Here is a 21,431-nt window from a genome sequence, read left to right as displayed (position 1 = left end):
TTTCACTTCAGTGCTTTGGTTTTCATTATGGTGCAGATGTCTTTGTACAGCTTTTTGTGCGTTTTGACTTTTCTTGTTGTCAGTTTTATTTCCTTTGATAATCCAGTATGCCTTGCTTCACTGATGAGTTCTAATGAGTCTTTTCTGAAATCAGATTTAGTTTTTGTGTGCTGCTGCTGCTGACTATCAGCCTTGCAAAGCACTTTGTGCAAAAGCGCTCTATAATAATTGATTTAAAATGGGGGTGGTGGAAACAAAGCATTAAAAAAACCCCATGTTATGATGACAAAGGTATCTGGAGTATCTCTCATAAGAGTAAGCGCTGAAACTTCATATAAAGGTTGGTTTGTTCTCTTTGAACCTGTAAAGAAGTAGTCTTGTACACTGTGCTGTAATGACAAAACAAACTTTGGAGATCCTGAGTACTGAGTCTCATATCACTATTTTAGTAATTTTTTAACCCTTAAGTATCCAAGGATTGCATGTTTAACTTTAAAACTTCAAGAAGAGCTTGAATGCTTGTCTGGTGTACTTTCTGCTTGGTCAAGAGCTCATATGCACATCAGGGTTTTAAATGTATTCTTAGTTTGTTGCATCGCATCCAAATCGACATTGTTACCGTAGGGCTTTTTATGTCTGTAGTCTAAAGGTTGGCTTGCGCTCTATTTTCTGGTTTTTGCTATGGTAAAGTCTGGATTATTCAAGCTGTCTCTGAAGTTGTCTATAGTACGCAGAAAATGAAGCTGCTAAATGTTTACCCCATGAAGGTATGGCAGCTCAGTGATGTGTGACACGCTCAAGAATTCGTGCTCAAGTGCTGCACTTCATTCAGACTGACATAAACAGTAAATTCTCTTGGGTGAATGCCAGATTCGTTCCTTTACCAGGTTAAATCTAAACTTGGGCTGATGTATTTACCTTATTTTTTTTTTAAAGCAAAACTGTTAAGGAGTACCACAAGTTAAATATCTTGAAATATGCCCAAAGGGGAGGAGGGAGTGTAAGAGCTATGGGTGGGTTGGGGGGGAAACCTAGGTATCCTGATGCTATCATGCATGAAATCTTGTTGTTTTTTGTTTCATTAAATGCTAAAACTTACCCATATCTGACATCCTAGTGTACCCACAGTGATAATTCATCTGTGCGCAATCTGTCACTTTATATAACAGCCAGAATGGTTCAGAACAAAGGAAGGAAAGCATAGCTTGGTGCTGAATTCTTGAATGTGACAGGAGAAGAAAGAAGATCCTTGTACTTCAGGCATTTTTCGGTTGCAGCTAGAGGCTATTTTTTCAAAGCAGTAAAAATGTTCCATTGCTTAGTTAATCCAGTTGACTTACAATTTCTTTGTGGTTTCTGTTACCTGTAAGTTGTTGACCTACACATAACTGAGCAGTACTTCTAATTACTTGACTTCATTGAAACCAGAATTGGCAAATTTATGGGAATACTTATGAGAAAAATCACGTGGTTATTGGAATACTTGCCTCTGCAGTGGTTATGTTTTAACATTTAATTTGATTTCAGTCTGGTAACTGACAAAGCAAATGCTTTGCTGTTTTTCATGAAGGTGATAAATGAAACTGATGACTCCTGGGGCACAAAACCCCCAAATAAAGAGGTGATGAGTTGGAATTATGTCCTTTTAGATCAGTGGCATAGAAACAATTTTATTCGGCATAACTGGGGAATTAGCATCAAATAAAGCCTGTGTGTTGCCTTGCTGTAAAGTCATCACCAGAATTAGGGCTGAAGCATGAGGAAAGGCAATTGGTGTTATCAGAAATGGAGCTACCGATGACTTCTCTTTATGGGCCTAGCAGCATACTTGCTTCTCTGCAGAATGAAGCAGATGAATATATTCTGTAGTCCTGCATCATACATGTGTGTATATATGTATATATAAAAATATATATTTACCTTTCATTTTCAAACTGATTCTGACAACTTCTTTTAATAAGCAGAGTAAATTACAAGGACTTTAGCGTAAGCTCATGAGGAGCTGGAAAAAGAACTTCTGCCAGCATCTTTCTGTGTGGGCATGAGTTGATAATACATAGTTATTTATCTTTCATAAATTATAGTCAGTGCTTAGATTTGTGTCTCTCAAGAAATTGATTTTTTTTTTTCCCCATGTAATCTAACATGTAATGTTCCTTCCGGCTATAAAGGAAACCCAGATTTGAGTCAGAGCAGTGTTGGAGCTGAGCAGTGTATTGGTCAGACGTGCACAACTTACTGGACCTTGTTTTTAACTGTCTTGATACAGCCCCTAGCGTGATGGAGCTCCTGTTCAGAAGGCATCTTGGAATAGGAAAGGAGAAAGTAAAGATTGTTCACGGGAAAGGTTAACATCACTGCTTTCATCCCTTTCCCACTCCAACATACTTCAATGTGTATTATTTTAGTCATCCTGGAAAACAACCTGTGACCACAATTATGGAGAAAAATTGTCTTCCTAGCTGATGTCAACCGTGCAGCTTTACAAGGGGAATACAGCCAACAGAGATGGCAAGAAGGACGTTAAAGAGGGTTAGGAGAAGGCCAGTTTAAAATCCAAAGCCATCAGCTCTATTGGTGCAGTTATGTGGGATACAGACTCAGCTGAGCCTGACTGCCACGGGTCAGCCGTGTACTTTATAGAGTGGCCAAGGGAGGCTGTAGGATATGTCATATATAAGATAATGTAACCAGTAGGATTCATTAGGGATTATTATTGTTCTAAGTCTCTGACTGAAAGGATATGTAAGGATGCCACTCAAATTATAATTTCTGTCTTGGCTCAGCTTTCTGGAATTCGTTATGATTCTGTGATTTCACTAGTCAGCTTCATGCTTTGGCTCTTTAAAATAAGCAAGACTTCTTGCTGTAAGTAATATTTCATCTTGAGTATTGAAGTTATTCAATAATATTAGGTCAAACTTTCTCATCTTAATAGTTGTTGATTGCTTTGTTTCTAGCTGACTGTTCTTTGAAAGCCTATTGAAAAATCTACTACCTTCTGCAAATCATCTCCCCTCCCCTTTTTATATGCAGTTGTACCACGTTAGCCTCCACTTGAGGCTTTCAAGAGTAGCTCTGCTTTCAGAGTAAGCATCCCTCTCATAGGGCTGTTATACCTGTCTGATGCTTCTCCAAGGACCAAGATCGAGAAGTACAACCGCTCTAAGTGGTCCCACCTCCATGGCTTTTTGATGGGAGTGAGAGGAGGACCCTCAAGTGAGCCATGACTGTTACCCATTTCCATGCTGTACTGAGCGAGATGGACTTGATGTCATGAGAGAAACATTTATTTGTAAAGTGTAACTTGTCTGCTTCAATCTCCCTGGTGTGCTTTAAGACATGATGCTCTGTTCTTACAAATCAGGTGTACCAGGCTCTGGGAAGACCATTTAGAAATGTTCCGCACTGTTTCACAGTTAGTAGCTCTGTTGCCCAGTTTAAATTATCTGAATTCCCTCCCTCTTGGCTCTGGGAATGGGGAACATCCCACTGCACCCCCCACCCCCAGAAAAAAAATAATTGTGGTGTTTTCATTTCAACCTCCTAGCCAAAATACTCCCCTTTTGTGATGGTAAACTTGTTGGTTCTACCAAAAAGGATTGGGTTTACCCTTCCCTCCCCTAAGCCAGACTTTTTATCATGTAATACCTGCTTCTCTTGCCATCAGTCACCTTTTCAGTGCTTTGGCAAGGTACAGCAGAAATGCTACTAAATAGATGGCCAATCTGAGCCAACTTGTTTGGCCCTTCTGTTTTGTTTCTTTCCTATATCTTATGGTGCAAATCTACTTGAGGAAACACATCTGACATTGCTTTAGCAGTTAGCGGTAAGCCCAAGTGACATTTGCTAGGTTTGATTTCTGGTTTTGTCTCTGCATTTTTGTGGTCTTGGTCTGACTTACACGAAGTGTGGTATCAGCACCCATGCTGTCTTGTGTGGTGGGGATTCCTGCACACATGCTGCAAGTAGCAGTTATTTCCACGATGAGGGGTTATCTCCAGCTCTACAGTGTATAGACTGGGAAGGTGAATCTTGTTCAGTTCCCTACAATGTACTGTGAGCAGTCAACTTTTGTTCGCACTGAAAGTCATTCACCACGATAGAGGAAGGTATAAGTTTACATTGAGGCAATGTTGGATATATTGGTACCTATGCAAGTAGCCTCTCAGTTACATGGTGTAGATGTACTACAATGCACCAAAATTTCCTTATGGTGGTATGTGTTTCTTATGAGTAAGAATATGCAATATTTGATTGAATTTTTGGATTGATACATGATAAGTTGTTATTTTTATTTGGTCCGCAGAGGACTCTAACTGGGTGCATGTCTGTAACTCGTGACTGGTTCATGTTATAGTAGCAGTCAGGGATAGGATTTGTCTGTGTAAAATACTCTTTTGGCGAACTGGGTACTGTCAGTTTTGTGTCTAATTACAGTTGCCATTAAGCACTAGAACTTTGATTTGAGAAACAGTGCAACTCAGCTGCCTTTCTGTAAGCAGAATTAGCTACCTGTAGCAATTAACATGTGCTTTACAAAGAGTGGGAGCAGGCTGAATCAGTGTGAGAGCTGGCGAATTTGGCACTGCTGAAAGAAGATGCATTTGCTTGAGATTTGAAAACCTAATCGTGAAGATTTTAATCTCTCTTGATGCTTTATGTAACAGAACACCATGTGATCTCAGGATCTGTAGTGTCGTCACCGTTCACCCTTCTTGTTTTTGTTGATCATGACCAACCACTATTAAACTCAGCAAACTTTGAATAGAAGCGAGTGGATAATCTTTAACGGGTGAGGCTTTGTGATTCTTGAAAGTGCTGTGGAGTTCAGGACCCGTGGTTAATAGTGGAATGCTAATGCTAATCTTACGGCTGCCAAGGACCGAGAGGTATTTCTTCCCACCCTCCATCTGGGGAAAACTAATCAGCAGGTACTAAATAGATACATCAATGAAAGTGACACTTCTCCAGAAACAAGGCTCTGACCACATAACCATGAAAGTGTTATTCTTGGAACTGGAACAGCATCTAAAGAGGTATTTCAAGTTTTTAATTTTTAGATGCTTAATTTACTCATCTTTGTCCTTTTTTTATGGTTTCCTGAACTATTTTGTTTGAGCAAGTATTTAAAAATGCATTTGTTAAAACTATTTCAAATTATTTCAAGCTAGGAGTGTCATACTGGTTGGGAGTACTGTGTCACATAGAGAGGTTTACTTATTTGCTGAAAATCTCTCTCAAAATATCTCTACAGCAATATTTAAAATAATCTGTATTATAAAATGTTTGCCATTACAGTACTTTTATTTCCTCTTTTCAAAAAAAGTTTTCCAATTGTTCAAAATCTTAAATGACGTAATGCTAAACCGAAAATGAGAATTTTAACGTGATTTGAAACTTACTATCAAACATGTTCATATTCATTCAAATATTTTTCATACATAATATATGCTATCTTCTGTCTTGTCAATGGTTAAAGAAAAGTTTAGTTAATCGGTCTTGTTAAATGTTTGGAGAGGCATTGAAATTCAGCTTAGTCTTCTGCAAGTTACATCTATTAACTTCCTTTTCCATATAAACAGTGAAATATGAAATGCATGTTTTTGACCTGTTTCTTCCCTAGTGTTTAAAAGAAATACCAAGTAACTGGGTGAATGGGAAGAATTATTTTACTGAGTTAAAAATACATGACAGTGGGGGGGGGGGGGGGGAAATGCCCTGACTCTTCATGTTCCAGAGTTGCTGTTCTGTGTATAGAAGGCAAATACCCTTCTGTGGGAGGGAGCACAGAGTGTGTTCTTCATAACTTCTGATCTCTGAACTGGTGCTTTTGTTATGCCACACCCTTAAAATCCCAAAACCTTGCTCTTATGTAAATTCTGACAAATACCAATTAATACATTTCACTTTATATTCTTGTCATGTTATGTTTGTGGTATTGCCTATGGAGAATTGCTTTTCTCTGTGAATGGTGCCTCTTTACGGAATATAAATTCATACATTGAAAAACTTTTTTAAAAATGAATTTTTTAATTTCTTCAGCTATCGACAGTTTCTGAAAACATGCTTGAACTTTCAAATGAATGTTAAAAGTTATACTAAGTTCATTCATCTGAACGCCTAAGGAACCAGTGTAATGGAAATATTTTATAATAGCAATTGAAATACGACAACATATGATGTTATGCTGGAGCAGTACGTGTATACAGCGATAACCTATGGCGTTATACATTACCGAACAAGAAAGGTAGTATTGAGAAGATTGTTTCCTACCACAAATCAATCTATTCCTCAAAATGTATAATGAAAAAAGGGTGATGGAGTAGACGTGTGATTTTTCTTTAACCTTTCTGGATTAAGAGGTTTTGTTATAACTGATTTTTTGCTGATAAATACAGCAGGATGATGTAGCACCTCCAGTCATAAACCAAAATCTGCATCTATTAATGTTATACGGAAAATGTGGATGATTTCTCCTGTGTTCTTATTCAGCAAGCTATTTCCTGTTTACTTCTCGTTTGCTTTTGTTTCCTCTGGTTTCTCTTGCAGAGGCGCTGGTTTTGCTCTAGTTGTTTTTCTGTGAATTAAGGCTGGCTGACTGTCACGTCACCGTAAGTTGCAAATGAAGGAGAAACTTCAACCTCTCTTGCAGCTGTTCTTGGCTGATGTTGCAGATGGTTATGTTTTCTTTCCAAAATTGACCCTACTGAATGTGTGGGCCAAATCCAAAGAAGCATTTGGCTTTCTCTGGGTTAAACACAGAATCTCTTTTGAGAGAGAATGCGGTTGCGTGCAGCTCTCTGGAGGAAAGAGGAGCAATTCTCAGGTCAGGCATCTCATTTAGAACTTTCAGGATACTGACATAGTTGGGGGATCTTTCTCCCACTTGCAGTCCTTGGCCAAGGACAATTTACAGCATACTGAGAAGGGCTTTGACTCTTAATAAAATTAAATACGTTCTACTTTTTCTTTTTAAGTTTGGCTGCCAGAATGAAGTCCAAGATCTAGAGTTTAAGCTCTGGAGGTCTGCCAAGGTGCTTTGGAAAAGTGATCCCTAATGTCTATATGCTACTGGGGAGTTGTGTAGCACTAGGCAGCGTGGCAATGGCATATAAATGGGTGTGCAGGAGCTTCTACTTCTCTTGTAAGTGCAGACCATATACAGGTGTCTGTGTCCGCTTGAGATTGTTGTATATAGGCACTTCTCCATATTTGTGCTGAACAGTGTTGTGGCATCCTCCATGTTTCTTTCTGAAACTTGGTTCAAAATGCAGAAGATGTGTGTGTGAGCAGGGGGGCAGAAATAAAAAGTCAGAAGATACTTCAGCCTCTGTTTATGGCATCAGCTGGAAGAGGGGAACACTGGGTACATCTGCTAATCCTTGGGATGGGTAAGGTGGGCTGTAGTTGGTTAAAATACATGAACGATACTGAAGGCAGGGACAAAAACTTCTGTGTCTTGTGCTATTATGTTTAGGTCATCCCTATCTGAACCTCAGTAACTTCAGTTTGTTTAAAGGATACCTTCATGAAGGGCATCTAGTCTCATCCAAGGGATGGAAAACCCATTGTATGAGCTAGTCCTTCTTACTGTTTTTAAAAGGCAGTCTTTAATTCATCATTAGGCTAATATTAAACATACTCTAATATGAAAAATTAAAACAAAAATCTGACAGCCCTGAAACCTAGTATTTTCTCTGTTTAAAGCTAATTCTTCATTCAAGTTAAATCATATCTCAGTCCTTCCAGTGATTTCAAGGATCCTTTCAAGTACCTCGACATCTTTCAGTCTATCAGTATAAGTAAATTCTGACAATCTCTGAATCGGTTCAATGGTTCTTTTCTACCCGTTTCAGTTTATCAACAGCTTTTTTTAAAATGCTGAGTTCTTCAGAAATGGGGCTGAAAAACCAGTTTGGGCAAACTAATTCAAGGCAGGAGCCTATCTCAGTTGCACCACCACTACCTGGTGACTCAAACATTCACTTACAAATATTTTTGTTTATAGCTGTCACGATTGCTTGTACTTGAACTGCTGATTGATGTCAAGGTCTATGTCCCTAGGGCCTCCAGCAATTAGTAGTGGCCGGGAAGAGTCAGAGAGGAATTCCCCCATTCAGTACCTTGTGTGGGAGCAGGCAATGCATCCCCAGATGGGAGTCTGCCTAGGGTTGTTTCTCTAAGAGGTGACTTGTCCTTTGTGCTTGGTGGGACACTGCAGCAATGGTTCCCTGGCTCCACTGGTGAAGCTGGAAGAGGGGGGCCTTAAATCCTGTCTTGCAGCATGAATTTTTCTCTCCTTCCTATAACTTAAGAGCAGTGTGGCAGCTCACCGTGTTGATGCTATAGAAGGGTGGCCACTGGGCATCTGGGCTAACACCCTGCATGAGAATGAGGAAACGCACCTGGGAGCTGTTTTGGACTCCCATGCGTTACTAAGTGGGTTACTCATCTCAGACTTCTGATACTGGAGTTGGTCGGTTTTGTTTTTGTAGGGGTTTTGTTTTGTTTTGCGGGGTTTTTTTAAGCCACAAAGGTTCAAGGTGTCATCTTAATGACAGTGGTTTCTGGAGGATGAGGTAATTGTTTTCAAGAAGCGTCAGGTGCCTGACACAGTATATACATGAGCTCAGACCTTGTTTTGTACAAAAGATGCTTGGAACAGCTAATGAAACATATTTTACGTGGATATCCACCAGAAAACAGGCATCAGCAGTATTAAGGAGTGGACAGGACTACTTTGTAAACAGGATGCCACTCAAATTTAGCCAACTCTGCATAAATATGATTACCCAGATATTGAATAGGTATGAAATAATATGCTGTAATCTTTCCTTCGCAAGTTGTGTATTAAAAGATTAAGAATATATCTTCTGCTGTTTGCAGAATGTTTGGCTGAAGGGTGGCTAAATGTCAGCAGTGTCTTCCCCTGCGTTGGCCACCATGGATCTGATAGTCTCGAGGTTAAGCTAGAAGATGGAGTCCTGTGAAAAATGAGGGCTTTCTACTGTCTGGGGTTCCTTTAGAGGAGCAGTAGGAAGGCTGAATCCCACTTGAAGGAAACCAGGACTTCAGGATATACAGGCTTTCTGTAGGTGATGTGGACCTATGCCAGCCATTTGCAGTCTCTGGCTTAGAAGGTGCTCCAGGGACGTGTTCAAAATATGCTGAGCTGGCACATCTGTTCTGACTGTTCTTTGGTTTGCAGTGTGGCAGGATTACAGGAATGAAGTGTTGTGCTAAAGTGGGTAATACATCTCTAAAGCCATAAGGCACAATCAGGTCAGATTAAAATATCTGTGTATCTGTCTTCAGGTAATTTTTAAGTCTTTCTAAAGTCATTTTCAAGCACACCTCATCCCATCTTCTTACGTGCTTCCTCAGGTATCTTGCATTCTATTTCAAATCAGTATTGCTTTACAATTTCTTCCTTCAGCAAGGAGAGCGTAAATGTTTTTCACATGGAGATACTCTGTCGGGATTTCTGTGATTGTGAGTCAGCAGGATTTGTGTCTCTTAAGTCACTGAAGCTATGCCTGGATTAAGCAGCCTGGGAGTACTTTCCCGCTCCAGGGTCTAGCTGTACCTGTTTTTCAACGCTGTACTAAGTTGCAGCATGGGCATATATCAGATTCCTCTCATATCCTCGTTTCCACAGAAAGGGGGGGGGGGGGGGAGGGAGCACAGGCTGGGCAGGAAATCATCCAGCAAATGCTCGATTTTGTGGCTGATAAAGGGGAGCAAGACTGGGATACACTGCACTGTGCCATAAATCTGGTAAATCAGGTCACACTCTTGTGTGTTTCTGGAAATTCCCCTCATGCTTCCTGAATGGGTGGAGGTACACGGGGTTTGATTTCTATAAATGAAAGTTTCTATTCAGGTATAAAAAGACTTTAAATGCATTAGAGTGAATTCACTCCGTTAAAGTGCACTTCTTTTTGGATGGAACAGCAGGTCTTGAATTTTCTCTAAATTTTTTTTAGGAAGTCACCAAAAGATTATAAACTGTGGCTTGAGGCACAATTGAAGTAGTGTTTTGATCACTCAGAAATTAGGAAATAGGTTATTACAGATTTGTGTAATACACACACGTTAGAGCCAGGGGAGTTAATCTGAATGTCATTCACCTACTTGTTCATTGATACTGCTAATACCTTTGAAGGCATTTGCCAGTGATTGCAAAGAGACTGAAAGTCTAGGACAGTAAATGGACAACTGGGTAGGGGTCTGTTGTCTTAGCGGATTTGCTGAGGAAGAAAAGTGCCATTGCCTCACTTTGTCTGTGTTCTACTACATGTGTAACTGAGTTGCTGTGTTGGGGGTTTATCATTATTTAACAGAATGGCCTTAAAAATGGTTCTGCACAACGGGGTGGTAATGAGTGATCTGCCATGTCAAAAGCTGAGCAGTTGGTGGACCTTCACCCTCATTCATAGCTATTGAATTCCTGCTCCTGGGTGCTCGGTTCCCATGCTGCAGGTTTTACCTTATGTTTTGTTTCAGTACTTTTTTCCTTTGATCATAGAATCATAGCCTGGTTTGGGTTAGAAGGGACCTTAAAGATCATCTAGTTCCAACCCCCCTGCCATGGGCAGGGACACCTCCCACTAGACCAGGTTGCTCAAAGCCCCATCCAGCCTGGCCTTGAACACCTCCACGGATGGGGCATCCACAACTTCTCTGGGCAACCTGTTCCAGTGCCTCACCACCTTGACAGTAAAGAATTTTTTCCTAATGTCTCATCTAAATCTCCTCTCTTTCAGTTTAAAACCATTACCCCTCATTCTATCGCTACACTCCCTGATACAGTCCCTCTCCACCTTTCCTGTAGCCCGCCTTTAAGTAGTCAGTCAATCATCATTGACTATTATTTAACAAATTGCACAGAAGGTGGAGTAGGGAACTTCATTCCAAGCTTTCTGAAGACCAGAGGACAACGCTGGTTAATTGCGGGGGGTTTGGCTTTGTTTCTAGCAACTTTGAGTTGGCTTCTAGTGTGCTATCCTTTTGTGGGAAATACAGGCTTAATTTCAAGTGTTGAATGGAAAAATGGCAATCAAAGGCAAAGCTATATTCAGTGAGAAGTGTAAGCCAGCTGTTATGCCATATAAATAATTTCTTAATAAGCATGACTAAATTATTACCTGATCCAAGATTTTCAATGTAGTTTCAAGGGGAAAGATTAGAAAAAAAGGGGAGCATGTGGGAAGAGATTAAGTGGTTAAAAAAAAAAAAGCGCAGAGGCTTTACATGGGGCTAGGGACAAGGGAAATGGAGGGACTTAATGTCCTTCTCCCCCCCCCCCCCCCTCCACAATTAGCAGCAGTCAGTAAGACGTAGTATTCCCATTTCATGTGACATGGTGTGAGTTTTCTGCGGCCTTAGGGAAATAGAAGATATTAAGATTTTCAAAAATAAGAAAAGATGACCCTTCTCAGTTACAGGTTAAATTGGCTGTTTTTTAATTTGATGACAAATCCCATTGTGTGCTATCAAGGTAGGGTGGGGTGGGTGGGCGTCAGCCACTGTCAGCCACCCCCAGGGCTGTTGACCACCTGGGTCAGAGATGCAGTTTAATATAGAGAACTTCAGCTTTCCAAATGCTCGTCGTCATGTCACTGTGCCAAGCCACTTCCTATATTTGCTGTGTTTCTTCTGTTATGTTAGGTGTAACTTGAAATGCTCCAGTGACTCTTTCCTCCCCTCTTCATTTAATATTGGAGTACATAGCTGGAAAATCTGTTGTTGTACAGTTAGAACAAGTGGGATTAAATGCTAGTGTAAGTGGGGTTTACTTCAAGGTGTTCTCCTTGGCTTTGAGAAAAGTATTGCACATAAAAGCTACGCATAAGACCACAAAATTGAATGCTCTTTTTATGAGTTAAATCTAAAAGTATTTGAACCAAATTTCACAGAAAGGAAAAAATGAATTTCAGCTCCATGCTTTGGGTAGTAAACCGTCAAGATTGTAACATTTTATCACTTTTCTACATATGCTGCTTTATGGCACTAAATGTTTTTTCTCCCCTTCCATCCTGGGGACAGTGACAGCATACAGAGTGACGTTGTGCGCAGCTTTCTGGAGGAAAGAAAATCAATTCCTGGCTCAGATATCTCACTTAAAACTTTGAGGATGCTAACACGGTTGGTGGATCTTTTCCCGCTTGCAGTCCTTGGTCAAGGGCGGTTTATAGGATACTGAGGAGGGCTTTCGCTTTTAATGAAGCTAAATATTTTGCACTTACTTACTCATTTTAAGCTTGGATATGAAATTGGGAAAGCCTGTGATTCCCAAACTAGAAGTTACTGCAAATGTGTAACTCTTTAAATTTAGGTGGTGTAGCATCTGGATGTAATTTCAGGTTTTGAGTTATGATAGACCTCACTTGACTCTGTGAGGAGACTTTGAAACTCAACGGAATGTACACAGAAGAGGGTCCTTCATCCCAGCCGCATTGCTAGATGGTCATCTATTGATGATCTCAGGAAAGGGGATGCCACGTGCCCCTGTCCCTCTCCAAGGGGCTTTAAGGTGGTGCATATTTCCTTGCAGAGTTATCTCTGACCAGTAAAGAGTGGATTATCTCTCTGTCTATATCCAGGTACTTGATACAGACCATATGTTTTATTTTGCCAGCATTAAAATTGGTAAAATCATTATAATTCTCATTAAAAACAACTGGGCTTGTCTTAGCAATTAGTTGCCTGTAAAAGAGAAAGAGGATATCCTCAGAGGAGCCAGTGAGAACCGCTCCTTGTTTGTCTTTTGATCTTACATGGTTATCTTCTTGCTTTTAAATGCAGCCTTCTGTCTCCTGCGCAGAGCGCACAGCATGATACTTCTGTGTATGCATTGCGATTAGAGATACTGTCAGGTTATTTCCAGAACCCCAGTAGGGTGTATATATTCTTTCCGCTGAATATTTATTTAGTTATGCTTGCACATCTGGGCAAAAAATAATAAATTTACAAATATAGTACTTCATTTCTCTAGCATTTTGCACAGCTTTCCTTTTGTCTGTTTTTCATGGAGCTAAAACCCAATTCCTAGCAAACCAAGTTATAGATGCAAATAACTTTACTATGGGGGAGGAAAAGCACATATTTAGGAAAACTGATAGAGTAATATCTGGTATCAAGAGGTTCTTTGATTTAGCAGAGGTATGTAAATTAATCTGCAGAATTCAAACTAGAAATAAAATACATGTTAGCCTTTGGAGCTGAGCGGTAAGTTCTCAATGGCTTGGTTTCTTTAAATCAAGATCCTGGCTACAAGTTTGGGGCTGGAAAGGGAAGTTGGCTGAGATTCTGTGATCTTAGACTATCTGAATGTGATTTATTTTTTCTTGGGGGGAGGGGAGGGGCGTCCTTAGTCTGTTTAAAAAAAATAATTATGACTTACTGTGGGGGAAAAAATTAATTGGGCAGACTCTTCAGCCTATCTTGTAGCTTTACTGAGATGAAGTAAAAAATCATGGTCTATTGAAATAAATAATCCTTTAGTCCTTGATGTCGACTGCAGCCAGCTTCCTCTTTAGGTTATTAGCTTGGAGCAATTCTGCTTAATTTTGATACTGGGCAGGTGGGTTTGCTGTCAATACACAAAATAGCTTTGGATTTATGAATTTTAAAGCAGAACAGTACATTGCCATTTATTGACCATTTATAGATGCCAGGTGAAACAAAGTCAGATGTCATGTAGAAGCTAATTACTGTAGTCTTGAGTAATTAATAGGTTGGGGTTTTTTTTAACCTTTTCAGTACTTTTATTTTGTAGTTGAAAATGGTGGTTGAAATCCACAGGATCTGAGCCTATCTATAGTGTAGGATGAAAGCGTGCTGTGACAGAAATTGCTGTTTTCTGATACGATTTCTGGTGTGGTCTCTTTGCAACATAGTCAAAAGACAAGATTTATTTCAACTTCAGGAGATGCGTGTCTACCGCTTTTAATGTTGGCATCTAAAGGGAGCATACATTGACAAGGTTCTTGAAAGAGAAGTTTTTTAAGTGAAAGGATTTTTTAACATGCACACAGAAATATGCCAAATCAGACTTGCATAGAGACAAAACAGTTCTCTGCAGCAGTTTACCTCATTATGTGCTGAAGATGAAAAGCACTTTTTTCAAGTGCTTAGCATGATTAAATTGAGACAAGAGGAAATTATTTAGTGGGGGAAACAGTGTTTGAGAACTGAAACACGACAAAAGGTGAAGCGTGCTAAAAAGTCTTTCGCGAGCGTATACATTTCAACTTGAGCAGTTAATTGAGGATCAAAGATGCTGGTGAGCTCCTTGTTTAGCAGTGTATTGTGTTCTGCCCTGCTCCTTTCTCAATAACCCATCTCGAGTCTTTTTCTATTATTTCATGCAGTTTGTAAACACCTGGGGTGCTCCATAGACATACAGGCTTTCAAAGCGCGTGATCCCTAGTCGTGTACCTCGGGCTACCAGGGATGTGAATTCGTCCACCCCAGTGCAGACCCAGAGTGGCTTTAGGGAAATGAGGAATTCTGCAGCCTTTCTCACCTCTGCTCCCAGGAATGTAAAATTGTAAGCTTTTGCAAGAGTCTAATCTCGTGAAGTATCTGTCAAAGAGGTGTTAAAAGAGATGGTGAGAAGGTTTTGGGTAACATAGTAGTCATCTTGACTCCCTTCTAGGGCTATAAGGGAGAGTGAGGAGATCAAAACAAGGTAATCTGAGTGAAGCGCACGTTGAATGTCATGATGAAGGAGGCAGGAGGGGAGACAAAGCAGTGAGCAAACAAGGAGAGAGTTTGGAGGATTATTTTCCTTTGAACTTCTGTAGATTGTTTTATTTCATAGATGATATATATTAAAAAAAAATAAGCAAAACCCCAACTTGTAAATATGGAGTTCAGCCTCTGTCCTTGTGATGCAGATGACAGGGTGTTGAGGCGAGAGCATTGGAGATTAGTGGTGTTTCCCCCACCCCAGTTTTGGGGATGAAAGTAGTACATCATGGTTGGTTTTTTGGTTTTGGTTGGTTTTTTTTTTTTTTTTTTTTCTAGATGAGCTGAGAGCTCAGAGCTTTCTCAGCTATAAAGGGACACTTACAGTTTGGTTTTTTTATAGGGTGGGCAAAGCAGAGCATGCATATTAATATGCAGCCCTGCTTATGCAGCTGACAGCTTTCTGTTGAATCACAACTCAGCTTGTAGGCATCTAAAAATAAACGAAGGAATTTGCTAAAAGCCCACTGAAGTTAATGGAAGATGGTTAATGAGTTTAGTGGGAATTGAGTTTAGACTGGTATCTGTATCTCTTCATGAAGATATATTAATATAGACTAAAGGGAAGGTAATTTTTGTTAATTTAGTCTAAGAATCATATCATTTTTCTGTCATAAGTGGAATGATGGCATTTTAATAATTATCCATCATTATGGCAGCTCTAACAGTTGTCCTGGAACCCATCCATGACTTTATTTTTACGTGTACAAATGAAAATACATACAAATGTCTGCTGGCTGTCCTGCGACAGCAAAGCAGGCGTTTCAAGGGTATGTCTGTTCAGGCATGTGGGTTTGCTATCTTAAGTGAGTTATTTTATAAGGACCTAATTACCAGAGATAGGACTTCTCCCTTTTTACACCTAATCTGCCCTTTTTCTGATTAGATGCTTCAGGAGATTGCCCCCGAGCCTGTGTCCAGCTGCAATTTGCGTTAGTTCTAGTGTCCCTAGTAACTGCCGTGACGAGGAGTCATTTGAGACATTACTGATTTTCAAGCCCCAACCCTTCATAAAACATTAATTTAGATCAAGTCTAGGACAGGAGCTGATACAGATTCCAGCACGGATGATGTGCTTTTGGTAAATGGCTCACTTGATCGCTGAACACAATGAGTACCATCATGCGTAGTGAGTAACCTCTGCAAAGAAAGTGGTTAGTCAAAGTGTGTGTGCAATGTATGGCTACTGGTGTTTGTCCATCAGGAGGTGGGAAGCTGAAGCCTGTTGTGAGTTTTAATGTGTTGCTTCTCATTTACTTGCTATTAAATTTGCAAGTCAATATGGGCAAGGGTTTGTGTGGGTTTTTTTTTTGGTGTGGTTTTTTTTTTTTTAAACTGCCTTTAATTTTCAACCTGTTAGGCGCTATTCTGTACCCGAAGGGCAAGGTGAGAGCTGTGCCCTTGCAGGATGTGCATCGTATGTGGTACCCAAATAAGCGGCGATGAGGAACTCTCGTTCTTAAATGTGACCTCTCTTGTGAATAGGATTAGTTTGTACTACTCTGCTGGCATTATTGAATGAAAGAATAGTAGGCTAGGACAACATAAATAAACTAAGAAGGATGATGTAGATACGCAAATGCTAAATTTAGCTTTAAGATGATTATTCTGTGCCTCCTGGCTTTCCTGCTTCTCTGGAAGCAGCACCTGTGACATGTGTGTGACTTAGAGAAGTTTGCTATAGAGAACCGAAGAGGCTTTTGACTTTATTTTTGTGCCTTTAAGTCATGTAATGCCTGATGAAAGTGCAGGTCTAGAAAACAGTGGTTTTAGAGGTCGGCTGTTTCTTGTAGCAGGATTTTGCAGTAGTTAAATTTGGCCTTGGGTCTCCTTTTAACTGTTACTGGTGGAGAGGATGGCTTGGACTGGCTGTGGCTGCAGTGACGGTGTTCCATGACACGTGAGAGCGTAACATTTGTTGAGAAATGCACCACAATTAAATGGCAGAAGACTTTTTTTTCCCCTAAATTATTAATGCATGCACTGCAACTTTTAAGACCATTAAGTGCTGTATGGTACAACCTAAAAATGAGTGAATAGGCATTTTCCCCTGTTAGGGTAGAAGGCTATCAGCTAGCTTGCTAGGAAACCTGCAGGTTTGTGCTGTGTGCGATTTTTGTGGATGACCTGATAGCTGGATATTATTTTTAATAAATGGTTTTATGGGCTAATCAGGCCTGTGTGAGGGACAGAGGGGGATCGTTGCCGCTTTAGCAGACCTGTAGGACTCTGGAACGGCTTTATCTGCAGCGTGCATCAGGGCACGCATCCTGCTCTCACCGCCTTCCACAGGCGCACTGGGCAGAGCCGTCGGGTGCGGGTTTCATCCTCCGGGGCTAAAATTTGCCGCGCCGGGTAGGGGGGCTGAGCCCTCATCTCGCCACGGGCCGGTGGAGCCGGCCCCGGGGGCTGGGCAGCCTGTTACCCTCCCTCCGGGGAGGCAGGGGGCGGCTCGACGGGACTGCCTGCGGGTGCGGCGGGGTACGGACCGGCCCCGGCCCCGGCGCGGCTCTGCCCTGCGCCGATAGGTGGCGCTGTCGGCGCGGCAACGGGCGGCCCCTCGGCGGCGGCGGCGGCGCTCCCGCCGGGCCGGGCCGCGCTGGGCTTCCCCGCCGCTCCCGAGCGCCTTTAATGCTATTGTTATTATTTTATTATTATTTTTTAATTACCTCCTCCGTTTTTACGGGAGGCAATCGGCACGGTGAGCCGCGCTTCGGCCCCCCCTCGCGTATCAGGGGGTGTCACGGGTGTGGGGGGGGGGGGGGGGGGGGCGGGGGCAGAATCCCCCCCGTCCTGCGTGGGCGCTGCGGGGCGCTACCGGCCCGGTGTATGTGAGTGTGTGTGTGTGTTTGTGTGTTAACGCGGCGGCGGGGGGGGGCGCTCCTAATGAGATGCGGCGGAGCGGGGAAGGGGGCGGGGCCCGGCTGGCGGCGCAGCCAATGAGCGGCGGCGGCGGCGCATAAATTATGGGGGGGGCCGGGATGTCCAGGTTTTGTGCGGCGCGGCAGAGCGCTGACCTCGGAGCTGGCCGAGCGCAGCCCCGCGCCCCGCAGGGTCCCGCAGGGTCCCGCCGCCCGGCCCCACCGCCGCTGCTGCCGCTACCGCCACCGCCCCGCCGCCCGGCGGAGCTGCCCCGCCGCCCGGCGCTCGCACACAAGGTCCGGAGAGAAGGGAGAGCCGATTTCTCCGGGCAGCGTTTCTGGCCGCGGTTGCATGAATGCCCAATGTTGTAGACCAGTGGCAATGGATCTAGGAGTTTATCAACTAAGACACTTCTCAATTTCTTTCTTATCGTCCTTGCTGGGCACCGACAACTCGTCCCTGAGGCTCGACAGTAGGTAAATAAGTGTTGTGTCCGAGGGGTTCTTGCCGGCGCGGCGGCAGCGGGGCAGGTGAACGCCGGGCAGGCTCCTTTGTCCGGGGGAACCGCAGCGGCGGCACCGGGCGCCCGCCTCGCCTCGCCTCCGCGGAGGGGCTGCCCTCCCCGGCGCGGAGCGCTGCTGCCGCAGCCTGCCATCAAGCTCCATCTTTGTGGTCTGCTGGGGAGGAGGGGGGGGGGAATGATGGTGGGGGGTGGGAAATGCCGGGATATCTGATCCGGCTGCAAGGCGGGGGGTTCGGGGCGGCTTCACAGGTTGCTTTGCTGCATTGGAGCATCCCGGTGAGGCGGCGGCGGCAGGGCAGCGTGAGGATGACTTTCTCAGCCAACTGGCTACCAATGCCCGCGCCTCTTGTCTCTTAAATAATTCAGCCGCTGCTAATGTTGAATTTTTTTTTTTCCCTCTCTTTCTTTCTCTCTTGCAGCTCTTCTGGTGCAAGCGTGGTAGCTATCGACAACAAAATCGAGCAAGCGATGGTACGTACCGGTTGGGGCATAAAACCTTGTTTATGTTTAAAGCGGTAAACAATAATGGGGATGCGGCGGGCGATGGTTAACCCATGCGCGGACGCGTTCTTATAGCGGGGCCGGGGAGGGAGGGTTTGGTTTGGGGAGGGGGGGTGTTCTTTTTTTTTCTTTTTTTCTTATTTTTGTTTTGTTTTGATGGTGGTGCCTGTTTTATTGATCAGAGGCATCCTGCGGGGCGGAATGCGCACGTTTCCCTATCGATGCCGGGGAGGGATTGACGGCATCGCTTTTGGCTCCTGCCTTGCCCGAACGATTGATGCCGGCTCCATGTGGCGGGGGAGGGGTGCTGCTGAGGCAGAAGGCACCAAAGTGGGGGGGTGGGGGGGGTGTTTTGGGGTGCTTTTTCTTTATTTATTTATTTTTAATTTTTTTAAAGAGAAAAAACAAAACTCATCCACCCGCCCTCTCCTAGCGCATCCCGCTCCGGGCCACCCCGCCTGGGGCCCGTCCGCCCTTTGTTACTGGAGCGGTGCCTGGAGCCGTTCTCACGGGAGCCTCTGCCGACTGTTGCTAGGCAAACTCCGAGCCTTTAACTCCCGGCTATAAATAACTCGGCCTCTCATTGGCCCCGGCGCGCTCTGACGTCACCCGCGGCCGGCGGGAGGGGAGGGAAATGCGGCAACCTGCGCTGAGAACTGGCTGCAGCCGGTGCTCGGGGGGCGGGGCCGAGCTGCGGGGGGCGGGGCCAGGCTGCGGGGGCGGGGCGGAGCCTGGCCCCGCCCCCCGCAGCTCGGCCCCGCAGCCGCACGTGTGCTTTCGTCTGGGGTGGCCGAACCCCTTAGCACTGCACGGGCGAGCTTTACCCGGCCTGACTCCCTCCTCAAAGGGGCTAGTGGCCGTGCGGCTGGTCCCTGGTCATGAGGCAGGGGGCTGATGGCCCCGGCTGGGGTGCTCTTCTGCGCCCAAGCAGAGCTGGGTTCGCAATGGCTCTCTGCAAAGTCGGATCCATTGCGTCTCCAGATAAGCTGGGTGGGAACTCTGGGCCTGGCGGTGGGCTGCTTTCTTAACGCACATGCTGTCGTCTTCTGCATTTCAGGATCTGGTAAAGAGTCACTTGATGTATGCAGTAAGGGAGGAAGTGGAGGTCCTCAAAGAGCAAATCAAAGAGCTGATAGAGAAGAACTCCCAGCTGGAGCAAGAAAACACCCTGCTAAAAACACTCGCCAGCCCGGAGCAGCTTGCCCAGTTCCAAGCGCAGCTGCAGACTGGTTCCCCGCCTTCTTCTTCCCAGTCACAAGGGACAACACAGCAGCCTGCTCAGCCGGCATCACAGGGGTCAGGGCCTTCAGCGTAGTTCAAGATGTCATCGCCATCATGATCACTGGCCTCTGGACTGCCCAGAGCAAGAAGGACTAGCGGGAATCCGCCACAGCCACCCTTCATCCATTTCAGTGCACATTGCAACCCAGACTGAGGACTCCATGCCTTGCACACATGAGGAGAGGCTTCTCCCCCAGCACTCATCTGTCTCTCTCTTCCCTCCCTTCCCCCTTTGGCTTGAAGGAGTCTTTGTTCTTAGGTTGGTTGAATAAAATAAACTTCTTCCAGAGAATTAGCACAAGTACACTGGGGACTTGAGCAGCTTCTGCAAATGGCTGAGAAACGAAGCTGCATGCCTGAATTTTTTTGGTTCGTTTTTAAATCTTCCGCTCATCCAGTGATATAACTGATACAAGTGCTTTTCGAGCTTGGAAATATGAAGAAATAGACTGGAGTAAACAGTGATGGCTCAATGCCCCATAGTGCACTGGGGTTCCAAAATGAGGACTGGTGCATAGGATCTTAAGAGGAAGAGGGAGAAAGGTAAATTCAGTGTTTAACACTTAATTGTCACCTGAAACCTTAAGTGCAAATATTTGCACCGTTTTCTGAAGCAGTGGACAGGTGCATAAAGCTGTATTATATATAGAAAGCAGGTAGGTGACGTACAGTTGGGTCATAGGATAATTACAATGAAGGTTATTTGCCTACTGTATATTTGTGTATTTAGTGTAATTACTTTGTAAAATAGAAAACTGTAACTATTTAGGTTGTACAGATTGAAGTTTAGTTGTTTCATTGGCTGATCTGAAGAAGTTTGGAAAGTATTTTTTTTTTTTTAAGCTACATAAATAAGAATGCACCTACGCAACTGTTCAGAATTTGGCAGATTTATGCTGTTTGTGTAACTTCTGAAGTTCCCTGGCTGCTGATTATCTTGAAGTAAATCTTTGTTCATTGTAGTTTGGTTCAAGACAGGAAAAACCACTCCAAAAACTATCAAACCCTGCTAGCAAAGAATTTAAAAAAAAAAAAAAAATTGGATTTCCCAGTATGGATCTTTTGCATATGATCTGTATAGTAGTATGCATATGTTTTTGTGCATGTTCTCTAAACAGTTGTAACACGTCGATGTATTTAACTGTTGCACTTGTCAACTTTCAATAAAGCATACAATGTTGATAAATCACTGTTTGTATATTGTACTAATGTTAACTGCAATCACTTTCAACATGTTGCAATGCAGTGAGGTCAGGAAGCATAGGTCTGGGTGCGAGATCCTGCCTGTCGGCTTCAGAACTTTAGTTTCAGCTGAAAATGCAGCTCCAGTTTTCCACGGTTTCTTAAAAACTCAGTGAGCGAGAAGTCAAGTGAAGGAGGAGGGAGTAGGGGGCCTGACTAAGCAAAGCTCCTTGGTTTTCGTCCAATCCTGTACAGTCAGGACCGTTGGGTGCCTTCTATACATTGAGTAGTAGATAAGCAGGAGCTTATGTGTATGCTCAGCTGT

At 43.4% G+C, this 21,431-nt stretch overlaps 1 protein-coding gene across 2 annotated transcripts in view; it reads left to right on the top strand.

The window, feature by feature from the left end:
* Positions 1-21,104, top strand: part of TSC22D1 (TSC22 domain family member 1) — a 95,770-nt gene extending 74,666 nt beyond the window's left edge. Inside the window, exons 1-3 of one of the 2 annotated variants that reach the window (XM_082499058.1) lie at positions 17,781-18,095; positions 18,562-18,613; positions 19,701-21,104. In XM_082499058.1, coding sequence (XP_082355184.1) covers positions 17,971-18,095; positions 18,562-18,613; positions 19,701-19,958 — 435 coding nt within the window. In that variant the 5' untranslated portion in view covers positions 17,781-17,970 and the 3' untranslated portion in view covers positions 19,959-21,104. Of the gene's footprint in view, positions 1-17,780; positions 18,096-18,561; positions 18,614-19,700 lie in introns of those variants that run through there. The other variant, XM_082499057.1, reaches the window with a different exon arrangement.
* The last annotated feature ends 327 nt before the right edge of the window (positions 21,105-21,431 follow it).

This window comes from Vanellus vanellus (genome assembly GCF_965231255.1).
Source record: "Vanellus vanellus genome assembly, chromosome: 1".
Lineage (NCBI taxonomy): Eukaryota > Metazoa > Chordata > Aves > Charadriiformes > Charadriidae > Vanellus > Vanellus vanellus.
Note: the sequence above shows the minus strand (reverse complement) of the source record. Positions and strands in the feature narration are given on the sequence as shown.